Source organism: Xenopus tropicalis, chromosome 8, assembly GCF_000004195.4.
Source record: "Xenopus tropicalis strain Nigerian chromosome 8, UCB_Xtro_10.0, whole genome shotgun sequence".
Classification (NCBI taxonomy): Eukaryota; Metazoa; Chordata; class Amphibia; order Anura; family Pipidae; genus Xenopus; species Xenopus tropicalis.
The window spans coordinates 30,495,564-30,508,390 of NC_030684.2; the positions used below are offsets into that span (position 1 = coordinate 30,495,564).

General features: G+C 40.5%; 1 protein-coding gene across 4 annotated transcripts in view; it reads left to right on the top strand.

Annotated features, from left to right (window-relative positions):
• The first annotated feature begins 244 nt into the window (after positions 1-244).
• Positions 245-12,827, top strand: part of strbp (spermatid perinuclear RNA binding protein) — a 79,459-nt gene continuing 66,876 nt past the window's right edge. For 2 of the 4 annotated variants that reach the window (XM_012953216.3, XM_012953217.3), the window contains exon 1: positions 867-1,128. In XM_012953216.3, the coding sequence (XP_012808670.1) occupies positions 1,088-1,128 (41 nt within the window). In that variant the 5' untranslated portion in view covers positions 867-1,087. 4 annotated transcript variants of the gene reach the window in all.

Sequence of the window (12,827 nt, forward strand, 5' to 3'; positions counted from 1 at the left end):
GTACGTGCATGAGAAGGAAGAATATTTACAGGACTATAAGCACGACATAGCTCTTCCATACAGTAGTCAGCAGCGGGATAAACTAAAATATATATAATAACTAAGCCTCAGCCTCCGTCCCACTCAGGCTGTGGCCGCACTAACGCAGCCGCTCAAGGTGCAGACACATGAACGCGACCGCGTTCCCTTCAGGTGCAAGAGTACGGGAGGGGGCGGGGACACGGCACAGGCGCCGGCCAATGAGCTGGGCTGTACATGGTCACGTGGGTTTGGTACTGGGATCGCGCCCCTAGATCGGTGTGTGAGGGGATAAAGGAGGAGGTGGTGGTGGTGAGCATCTCCGGAACACAGGTAAATACCGGGATGGTGGTGTAGTGGGGTAGGAACATACTTCTGAGAGGCACAAGAATTTCATGGAGGGAGGGAGGGGGGGGAGTTATCAGTAGTAACTACCGGAACATGTAAGGGGGGCGGCTGAGGAGCGAGTGAAATGTCCCAAGCTGCGCATAACGGGGTGCAGTGCAGGGGGGACCCGAACATGTCTGCAATACACGTGTATCTCACGGCCGCACTGGGGGGATCTGATTATCGGCATCGGTCCAGTTTTTCATTTACGATTCTCAGCATCCCACGGCAGCCGAAAGGCATTTCGTGGGATTTAATAGTTGTAGTTCAGCAGCGGCAGCAGCGGCGCTTACGGGAGGGGGAGGGAAGAAGCTCTGTGTGTATGTACTCCTATCTCCATCGAATGCAGAGTTTAGGCAGAGTACATGAATTGCACGTATGTAGTTGGCTATAAATATGCCTGGTGCAGTGCGTTACTATTCACTTTGGATGTGATGGGCATTTCCTTCCAGGCAGCGCTGCTGTGCGCAATGAACATGTGCTGCCGGCTCTTGTCTTCTCTCCTTTCCGCAAGGTGAATGTGCACTGCGGTCTCTCCCTCTGTGTGAGGCTTCTCTGCACCCACACATGGCTCTGTCTCTCTGTAAAGTGCCCTTCCATTGGGCAGCGATTGTCATGTGTAGCACTAACATCAGCGTGTTCTCATTGAACCTACAAACTCAAGGTGCTGCTTAATGTGCTCATGGGAGAGGGTCTTCTGAGGCCTTCAGCTGCTCCAGCTAGGTAATCCAATATATTTGTTTATACTTTCTATGGGACTGTCACAGTTGCACCCTATCACAAGTTTTGTTGTTGCAAGGTGGTGACAGTGCTTGGGCTTTTGATATACATCAGTGTGACTTATTGGATTTGTATGTATGTATATCTGTATTTATAAAGCGCTACTTATGTACGCAGCACCCTACGGTAGAATACATTAATACAAACAGGGGGTTATTAAGATAATAGATAAATACAGGTATAGGACCCATTATCCAGAATGCTCGGGACCAAGGGTATTCCGGATAAGGGGTCTTTCTGTAATTTGGATCTCCATACCTTAAGTCTACTAAAAAATCAATAAAACATTTAATTAAACCCAATAGGATTGTTTTGCATCCAATAAGGTTTAGTTGGGATCAATTACAAGGTACTGTTTTATTACTACAGAGAAAAAGGGAATCGGTTTAAAAATTCTGAATTATTTCATTAAAATGGAGTCTATGGGAGACAGGCTTTCCGTAATTCGGAGCTTTCCGGATAAGGGGTCCGATACCTGTACAAAGTATAACAATAAATACAAATAAATACAAGGTACAGTTGCAATAAGTTAAGGGCTCTGGCACACGAGGAGATTGGTCGCCGGCGATTTTAAAAAGAGCGATTTGGCGACAAGACGCCAATGCTAAACCAATGGAAATCGCCAGCGTCAAAACATACGAGGCTACTTCAAGTCACCTGCTGTTTCAAATCACACACAGACCATTTTCTGAGCGACTTGAGTAAACATGAGGGGGGGTTAACTGTTGAGTGGTACCATGGGTAGCAGATCGCCTGGAGCTCAACTCGCATGAAATCTCTTCGTGGGTATTGTCGTGGCGACTTGTCGCCAAAGCGCCAGGGGGAAAAAACGCAGGCGACAGATCTCCTCGTGTGCCAGAGCCCTAAGAGTCAAAGACACAAGAGGAGGTCCCTGCCCCGTAGAGCTTACAATCTATATGGGAGGGTAACTTACAGACACAAACAGGCAAATATAAGTGCTGTAGGTCACAGTGGGTAGCACTGCAATATAAGTGCCAGTTCCCAGATCAGGGGCTGTGCAAGTGCTCCAAAAAGGTAGTCTTTAAGTTGTATAAGATACAAAGGGTATAAATCAAGTGAAATGATTGTTATTGCCTTCAGAAATCACTGGCATTTGTGGAAATGGACAGTGTGAACCAGTGCAGGGTTGCAGTAAAAAAAAAAAAGTTATATAGGAGGGGGTGGGGGAAAAAGGAATCCATTCATTTGCCCTCATTTCCCAGTCTATAGGGCTTTTAAAAAGATATATTATCCTTTTAAAGCCCTACAGACTGGGCAATCCATGCAAATGAATTGATTTCTCTTTCCCCCATCCCCCCCCACACAATTTGTCAGTGTAGATTATATTTAATATATTGTTGTGGCAAAGTCACTGTTTGTTTAGACTCTCTGCCCTTGTGCCTTCTTTGGATCACCTCACCATGAATAGGGATTTGTACTGCATGCGCGATTGGAGCTCCTCCAATACACCCCCCTTCGCCTCCAAGCAGGTCTGCCAGATGGTGTACCTCAGACTCCAGTCAGCATCTCACGTTGCTGCAGGACAGTCTGTGCTAGAATGATCATGTAGAATGAATGAAGCTCCCCAGGTACCTCATCAGTGATTTTGCTTGCATATTATGCATTTGTGTTTGTTTTAAACGGCAAGGAGTTGTAGAGAAAATAGTGTTATTTTATTGAATCTTGTGCTTGTTTGGCTTCAATATAGAAAGCAAGTTGTAGTATGTCTGCTTTTGATATTGCTAGAGTAAACAATAGAGCTTGTGACACATAGGACATGGATTCAGCAGTTAGTATCTATAGCATTTCTTTTGTAATGTACTTTGTCTGCGACTATATTATATGAGGTGGATGATTGTAATGGAAGTTAAGTAGCTGAGTACCTGGTTGTTTTCATGGAAAAAAAAAAAGCTAAATCTGCATATAATTTGTTGTTAGAGTTGTTAGACCGTCAGTAGCGATTGATCCAGGGATTGGTCCATGTGAAAATATGGTGGTTAGAAAGGCTATTTTCTTCCGTGAGGTTGAATTGGCAGCTAATGTTATTGTGCATTTGTTTTCATTTCTTTGTGTCAATTTGTTGCTTGTTTTGTTAACAGTTGTACTTGATTGACTTATGACTTAACTATTTTTTTGTATAAATATTGGTGCCTTGAAACATCAGTTTTTCCCAAAAAGTATAACTATGGGAAAAAAATGAGATTTTCACATCTTTGGGACAAGTGGTGATCTGTTTGGGACAAGTGGTGATCTGTGTGATCTTTTTTCATAAGCAATTCTAAATATTTTTAGTAAAATTAGTCATGTGTAAATCCGGCATTTGACCGATTCCCAGCATTTGTTGCAGAGTTTGGATATAGCCACCTAAAGGGGCATCATTATAATGTTTTATTAGAGTATGCACGTTTATAATTTTGCTAAAATTTTGAATATATGGAGAAGGACTTGGTTCAAACTTCCGTCATATCTTTTGAAGAGGTTTCAATAGTTTTCCAAATCTAGAAAGTATTCTTTGGGTCTCTAAAGAAAATGCCTGACGTTCTTTTAAATATGCCTTTCATTCATTTTTATTGCAGGTACAACTGTATTTTCATTTAATTTTTTTTCTCATGATTCGGACATGCTTTTTTGCTGGTATAGCCTTTCGTATATTGTATCCATTATGTGATGGAGCCTGGAAGGACATAGGATTTAATAGCTGTATCAAGATAACTCCAGGAAAATTGTCCCTCTTGACTCTTAAAAATAAATAAATAAATAAAAATGTATCAATATCAGTTGAAATGGTCTTTTTCGTTGACGTAGACAAATTTTACTTTAAATGATTGTTTCAAAATCTTAACGTGCATGGCCAGTATTCTTTTTCTATCTTTAATGATGTATCTAACAGCTCAAACCATTATTGTGAGGGAAAAACACTTTGTTTATCCAATTAAACATTTACAAAGGCTTTTTGTTAATATAACAGACTTTCTCTAGAGGTGTATAATTGTCGGTAAGCTCTGCACACTCTGTGGCTCTTTTTAGCAAAGCTTGGTTCAAACCATTACTCTGAAACACTGTCAGATCAGAACAGATATTACTATTTAAAAAAAACAAACAAACTAACCCAAAAAAAACCTTCAGTTCAGTTGCTTGTTTTTCTCTAATGCTGTAAAGGCACTATTTATGAAGCTCAGGGAATCTGTAATCATATGGTAAGCCAGAGACCAAGACTACAGACAGAAAGGAATATAACTGAATTATACCTTTTAGGAGCTTTGAAATTTTGAGTTATTCATCATAATCCAATTACAGTCGAATGTGCATGTGTGTGAAAAGCAAACCTGCTGGAATGATGAGCTTCACTTGACATTTTGATGAGACAATACTATGGCACACTCTGGCAGATTGAAACTTTAGATGACAAATGCTTGTGGATGTATTTTTTTTTTTTTATTTTTAGATGTATCACTTTTAAAGGTGTTCTCTCCCCCATACAACAAAGTTTAATGTAGGTAGAGGATACTTGCTCAGGAGCATTCCTTAATGGAAGGGTTGTCCTTATGCTACTAAGGTGTGTTTACAAACATGTGTTAAGCAATTTCTTTGTTTTCTAAATGTATGAAATATAATTGCTTTTAATCAGACTTTATGGTGACACCTTGATGAAGTGGTATGTGTTACTTGCTTTTATAGGCTTAAGACTGTATTATTTTGCAGTGCATATGTTTTGCTCTGTGCTTCTGTATATGTATGTGTGTGTGTGTGCGTATGTATGTATGTGTGTATATGTATGTGTATATATATATATATATATATATATAAATATACGCAAGCACACACACATATAGTGTGTTTATATGTATGTAAGTTAAGTTAATATGCTTATCACCATTGGCTAGTCTGTGCCCAATGTTACCTGTGCAATACAGAGAAATAGATGTGTAAAATACATTGTGAAGTCACTTCTGTGCTGGAATATAATTTAGTAACCTGTAGTTTTGTTGCCACCTTTATTTGCATGATGATGAAGAGGTTCTCTTCTCTGGCTTTAAACATCAACATATTCAAAAAAATAACTTTAATACTATTTTTAAGCCTCATTTTCTATGTTTTGATGAAATGTTACTGACTGAGCATTGGTTGATTTTTCCTAGTGACAAGCTCATGTCACCGTTGGAAATATTGCTAGGCCTATTTGTGTCTCAGAAGGTCTTATTATGCTTTACATAGCATCAACACAGGGTTATTATTTATATTAGTCTCTGTCCCAGAGGATTATGCAGTCTTGAGGTGGCCATACAGGGACAAATTTCAGCTGCCCATTTGGGTCCTTCAGACTGATTTAGCAGCTTATCTGCCTGTGTATGGGCAGCCCCTACTGATATCTGGTCTACAATTGGCCAGATCTTGATCGGGCAGGTTTGCTTTTCCCTTTGAATTGGGGACTGCACCAGTTCATTGATGCGGTCCTTTGTCTGACAGCCCATATACCTGCCGCTTTATTCGGTTGTTTTGCCCTAGGGCCAAACAATCTGCTCATTTGGTGACCCTGCCAAACAAGTGGATTGCAACGTGCCAATTATGCAGCCTATATATTTTTGGAGAGTGGTAAACTGAGGAGGATACACACTTGCAAATGAGGAGTACACACAAACTTCTAGCAGTGCCTTGATTGACCCTAGGAAACAATACTGCAGGGCAGTAGTTCTAACCACTGAACTGCTGTACCACCTATGGTTTGTACCAGAAGGGATTATTCTGCTTTTTTTTTTCTCCTGGAAACCAGCCTCTTTAATATAACCCTTAAGGTGCAGTTTCCACAAATGTTCTTTCAACCCCCTAGGGGGATCCAAATCATTGGATGTGAATCCAGCGTGAACACTAATTAGAAAGAGACTTGGGATGACTGCTTATTTGCTGACATTCCCGGAACCTCAACCCCTGGGGATTGTTTTGGGTGGTATATTGCGTAATCAGCTGTTTTCTGTCTTTGATATTATTGTGCTAGCAGGTTTCTGATAATGGTTTTTAAGTAACCTCATAATGAGGTAAAGGTCTCTCCAAAGTTTGATTCATAAAGGGGGCTCATACAAAAAGGTATGTAACTAATGTAATGGTAAATGAAAATTTCCCTAAAGCACTGCCCAGCAGGTATGGAATGGAGCCACCACCTGTAAAAATTTCTTCCCAAATAAAGCCTGAGCCAAAGATTGCTATATCCTACATTTTCATGTATGTAGGTGGTGAAGTACAAGTAGCTGCATAACGAGTCTCTGCTTCATAGAAATTATTCTGAAATACAAATAAAGTAGCCATAGCTTTGGTAAAAAACAGCCCTAAGCCCAATGGGAGCCTGGTTACATTTAGCTGCATAGGCCACCATAGAAGTCATTCTCATAAATCTAGCCATATAAAATGTGCAGGCTGCCAACCCCTGTTCTTGGAATCACTGGGAAAGCATTAAAACCTTAGAAAAACTGTAATCCTATTGAAATAAATAGAATAAATCATTTACCTTACTCTAAGAAGATTCCATTATTTCTGTTGTGTGATAGTGTCATGCCTTAACGATATGTTGCTGGTTAGAATGCTTTTAGTCGTATCTCTAGAAGGTTATTATTGTTACTTTTATTGACTTCACAACACTTTAGCATTAGAAAATTAATTGTAGGAAATTAATGACGTTTACCTGCTTAGTTGTTTCATCTTCAGTTTGTAATAGTTTATGTTGACAGAAAAATGTATACTAATTTTTATTTCATTGAATATAAAATAATAAAATATAAAAACATTTTTAATGTGTTTGAGGCAACCTTTTGCAAATCTCCCAGGACAGACTTTAATGTCACCATTTTTAAATTTTGCACCAGAAAAATAAATATAGTAAATATAAATGCACTTTAATGTTTGATCCTTTGAAACACTTGAAGATGAACACCTATCCCCTTGGTAATGTTGAAATATGATAGACAATCCCAGCTAAAGAACACATTGATTGAATGTTATACAGTACATTCTTTGGTAAAGAAAACTGCAATCTTGCTTCTACCTTGTTGCTGTCTGGGGATGTGACCCAGCACCTTCAAAAAGTAGATTTCTTGACAGAGCCTCCTTTACTTCCAATTCATTTGCTCATAAAGTAAAAGAAATGACACATACCTCTTTTTTTTTTTTTTAAAAAGGGAAGCTCCTATGACCTAAAAAAATGAACTTTCATGACTCCGATGTATATCGATTACAATTACCTTGTACATATTTACTTTTAGACTTAGGCAGAATGACACTATTTCCTCCTGAAAATGATACATTTTTTGGCTCTTTGATCTGACTTGATGGTTAGAGCATTTTCTATATATACAGAAACATTTCAGAAACAATTAATTTTACTTTTTACGAATCCCTAGAAGACAAAGCATATAGGGCAATGCTGTCCAACTTTAACATTGTGCTGGGCTCCAACAGGGGAGGAGAAAAGATTAAAGTTTTGTCATGCCTCTGTATGGATTGATGGTTTAGTTAGGTTTAAGTTTCTAATTAAGGTAGATGTGACATTTGACCAAATGGTGGCTATGGATAAGAGAGAAGAAGGTGTTTTTATATCCCCTGGTGATACAATTATATAGATTTAAGTTTTATCAGGACTGGCACAGTGTAGATTTGCTATGTTGACACTAAAGCAGACTGCCTATGTTATATACCTGTTACCTGGCTGCGATTAAGTAGGCACTAAACCCTAGTATATTACAGATTATTAAAGGAGAAAGAAAGATAAAAACTAAGTAAGCTTTATCAGAAAGGTCTATGTAAATACAGCCATAAGCACTCACAGAGTCCTCTTTCAAAAGATTTGTTGTGTCTGTTTTCCTTTGCAAGAGACACGCAGCTCTCTCCTCCCTCAAGAATTCTAAGAACTCCCTCCCCCCTTAGGAATGTGGATCTAAGCCAATCAGCAGGAAGCTGACTCATAGTCTTACACACTGAGCATGTACACTGGTCTGGGTCTCGTTTCGACTTTGACTGAGCAGAGAACATTGCATGGCCACCAACAAGTTTAATTTCAGCAGCACCTTTGCTGGGGTGGTCAGGGACACTAAAGCGTATATCTCTTTATAGTTTAAAAAAGAAAAAAAAATCAAGTATATTGAAAAATGTTCAAAGATTCTAACTGAATCATGACAGTGTTATTTAAGAGGATATAAAGGTATCCCAGTAAGTTTAGAGATTACGTATGTATATTTTGTCTGAAGAGAGAACTAGCTCACTGCCTTGGGAAGGAGGTGTGAATTGTTAGGGAATAGCTGCTATGCTTTAGCATCAGAACTGTGCTAAAATCTGAAGAATCGGTATGCAGAGTGTTGTTTCTCTGGAGACGCCACTTGTATATTCAGTTAACCCTTGAGTTATTCTTCTATCCATAATTTCTTTTTTTCTATTGAATTGCAATAGTGCTATGAAATATATTAATATTTGGTGCCTCATCATTGCAAATTGACAATCCTCTTATATTAAAAGAATACGTTGGCAATTCTGTTTTACATACATTTCAGTCTGTCCATTGTAGCATGGTTGGGATAATCATAGAAGGAAGGTATATCCCTCCCAGAATCCTCTACAAAGCAGCACAGAGGGCTGTGAAATTGAGGGTCTGTTCAGCTGTAAAGGCTGATTAGCCTCACCTGTAGTTAAAAGGTGTGCTTCCATAGAATTTCTCCCTCTGCTCTGTTCTCGGGAAGAGATGAGCAACTGAAGCTGAAAGGGTGAAGACACACCCAGCTACTTATTAGCAGCTACTCAATTGTAGAAAATAACCTGCCGTAGACAATACTTAGAATTGCCTCTGTTTAGGGCAGTGGCACACAGGGAGATTAGTCGTCTGCGATAAATATTCACTTCCGTGGCTGACTTATCTCCCCGACATTCCATGGCATACGCATTGCTTGGGTCGCCTAAAGTTGCTCCGCAAGAAAACTTCAGACGACTTCGACAAACCAAAACGAATGTACAGGTCCTTTTCAAAAAATTAGCATATTGAGATAAAGTTCATTATTTTCTGTAATGTACTGATAAACATTAGACTTTCATATATTTTAGATTCATTACACACAACTGAAGTAGTTCAAGCCTTTTCTTGTTTTAATATTGATGATTGTGGCATACAGCTCATGAAAACCCAAAATTCCTATCTCAAAAAATTAGCATATTTCATCCGCCCAATAAAAAAAAGTGTTTTTAATACAAAAAAAGTCAACCTTCAAATAATTATGTTCAGTTATGCACTCAATACTTGGTCGGGAATCCTTTTGCAGAAATGACTGCTTCAATGTGGCGTGGCATGGAGGCAATCAGCCTGTGGCACTGCTCAGGTGTTATGGAGGCCCAGGATGCTTCAATAGCGGCCTTAAGCTCATCCAGAGTGTTGGGTCTTGTGTCTCTCAACTTTCTCTTCACAATATCCCACAGATTCTCTATGGGGTCCAGGTCAGGAGAGTTGGCAGGCCAATTGAGCACAGTAATACCATGGTCAGTAAACCATTTACCAGTGGTTTTGGCACTGTGAGCAGGTGCCAGGTCGTGCTGAAAAATGAAATCTTCATCTCCATAAAGCTTTTCAGCAGATGGAAGCATGAAGTGCTCCAAAATCTCCTGATAGCTAGCTGCATTGACCCTGCCCTTGATAAAACACAGTGGACCAACACCAGCAGCTGACATGGCACCCCAGACCATCACTGACTGTGGGTACTTGACACTGGACTTCAGGCATTTTGGCATTTCCCTCTCCCCAGTCTTCCTCCAGACTCTGGCACCTTGATTTCCGAATGACATACTTTGGACCACTGAGCAACAGTCCAGTGCTGCTTCTCTGTAGCCCAGGTCAGGCGCTTCTGCCGCTGTTTCTGGTTCAAAAGTGGCTTGACCTGGGGAATGCAGCACCTGTAGCCCATTTCCTGCACACGCCTGTACACGGTGGCTCTGGATGTTTCTACTCCAGACTCAGTCCACTGCTTCCGCAGGTCCCCCAAGGTCAGGAATCGGTCCTTCTCCACAATCTTCCTCAGGGCCCAGTCACCTCTTCTCGTTGTGCAGCATTTTCTGCCACACTTTTTCCTTCCCACAGACTTCCCACTGAGGTGCCTTGATACAGCACTCTGGGAACAGCCTATTTGTTCAGAAATTTCTTTCTGTGTCTTACCCTCTTGCTTGAGGGTGTCAATGATGGCCTTCTGGACAGCAGTCAGGTCGGCAGTCTTACCCATGATTGCGGTTTTGAGTAATGAACCAGGCTGGGAGTTTTTAAAAGCCTCAGGAATCTTTTGCAGGTTTTTAGAGTTAATTTGTTGATTCAGATGATTAGGTTAATAGCTCATTTAGAGAACCTTTTCATGATATGCTAATTTTTTGAGATAGGAATTTTGGGTTTTCATGAGCTGTATGCCACAATCATCAATATTAAAACAAGAAAAGGCTTGAACTACTTCAGTTGTGTGTAATGAATCTAAAATATATGAAAGTCTAATGTTTATCAGTACATTACAGAAAATAATGAACTTTATCACAATATGCTAATTTTTTGAAAAGGACCTGTATATGCCGACAAGGGCGACTAATCTCCCTGTGTGCCACTGCCCTAAAACACGCAACGAGACAATTATTGGTAAATGATCAGCAAATGATTGGCTATAGCTGTGTGGACTTTCATTTTTTGCCAAAACTGCTGTGTTGAATAAATTCACTTGCCAAATTTTAGTTTAAATCCCTATGAACCTGTCTCTTATCTGTGTAAAGGGAGCTGCTGCTGCTACTACCTAAAGAGCTAATCCTCGACATAGGCAGATCCTTGAAGGGACAGTAGGCTTAAATAAACAGTGTTCTTAAAGATATATAAAAACAGCTTGTACAGGCTAATGTTCAGCAGCAGCCAACCAATGCTCATCAAAAGCAGACTAATCAAATACTTGCTGAGGCTGCTCAATCCTCCTTAAAGGAGCAGCAGCAGGAGAGAAAACATCAGCTTTTGAAATGGTCTGAGGCTATGGAGAGGGCAAATTTGCACCTGGACTGTTATTCATGGCGACCAATCAGATGTTTGATTTCATGGTTCTACTTGCAGCTGACGTAAAACCGGTAATCACTGATTGGTTGCTGTGGGTTACTGCTCAGGTGCGCAGAGTGTTTATAAATGAGCCATACATACATTACAAAATATGACATTGGAGGATGATGTGGAAGCTTTCCTTGCTATACTTGAAAGAGTGTCAGAGCGGGAAAAACTTTCAATGGACCACTCAGCGGGGGATAATTACTGCTTTTCTAAGTGCTAAGCCCCAAGCGGTACGCACCTGGGCATTCAATGTTAACAAACCTGTAAAGTCTGAGATGCATGATCTAATACATCTTGTCAGAAAGTAGCTACAACCCCAGGTTTCAACTCCCTCACTGATTGTGGAAAAAGTGTTTCTTGATTGTCTTCTGGAAGCCTTACCAGTGCTGCTACAATGGGACAAGTAATTGTTGGCGCTGACAGTTAAAGTGAAAGAGCATGAAGTGTCGTCCTTACAAGACTGTGGAAGTCTGGTGACTTGTTCATGCCAGCCTGGTAGACACCCAGAACCTACAGAAGCTGCTTGTGAAATCTGCATTCCCGAACAAGGGCCAGAGGATGAAGATGTGCCTTCATTGTCCACACCCCCAATGTGTCCTGAGCCTTTAGAGCAGGGATTCTCAATCTTTTTTTTTTTTTTTTATCCATGAGCCACACTGTAAATGTAAAAAGAGTTGAGGAACAACACAAGCATAAGAAATGTTTTTGGGGTGCCAAATAAGAGCAACATCGGTGCGTGTATGGCCAGCTTTAGCCTAGTCCTGCTCCCCCCCGTTACGATCGCTATTGATGGCACGCTCATCAACTCTTTCGACTCGGCACATTGTTTGGGTGTGATGTTTGACTCCTCTCTCTCCTTCTTTGACCATATTACCACCACTGTCAAAACCTGTCACTTTTTCTTGCCAAAATCCATCTCTTTCTACTGCAACAGCTAGGCTGCTCATGCAAGCTCTCATTCTATCCCAACTTGACTACTGTAACCTGCTACTAACTGGCCTTCCCATATCCCATCTCTCCCCCCTATAATCTGTATTAAATACTGCTGCCAGAATTCTCCTCCTCTCATCCAGGAGAGTTCAGGCCTTTCCTTATCATGGCTTCCCATTAAACAAAGAATATCTTACAAACTCCTTCTCGTAACCTTCAAAGCTCTCCATTCCTCTGCGCCTCACTACATCTATCCTCTTGTGTTTCCATATGTTCCTGGCCTCCGCTCCTCTCAGACCTACTGCTTGGTTGCACCCCCCACTCTATTTCTGTTTCCCACCTTAAACCTTTCTGCCTTGCTGCCCCTTACATTTGGAATGCCCTCCCTAATTTCCTCCGGAGAGAATCCTCCTTTAGTCTTTTTTAAAAATAAACTTAAAGATTGCCTTCTGGAGCACTCGCACAGCACCTGATCTGGGAACTGGCACTTATATTGTAGTGTCACCCACTGTAACCTACAGCACTTATATTTGCCTGTTTGTGTCTGTAAGTTACCCTCCCATTTAGATTGTAAGCTCTATGGGACAGGAACCTCTATCCTCTTGTCTCTTTGATTCTTAACTTATTG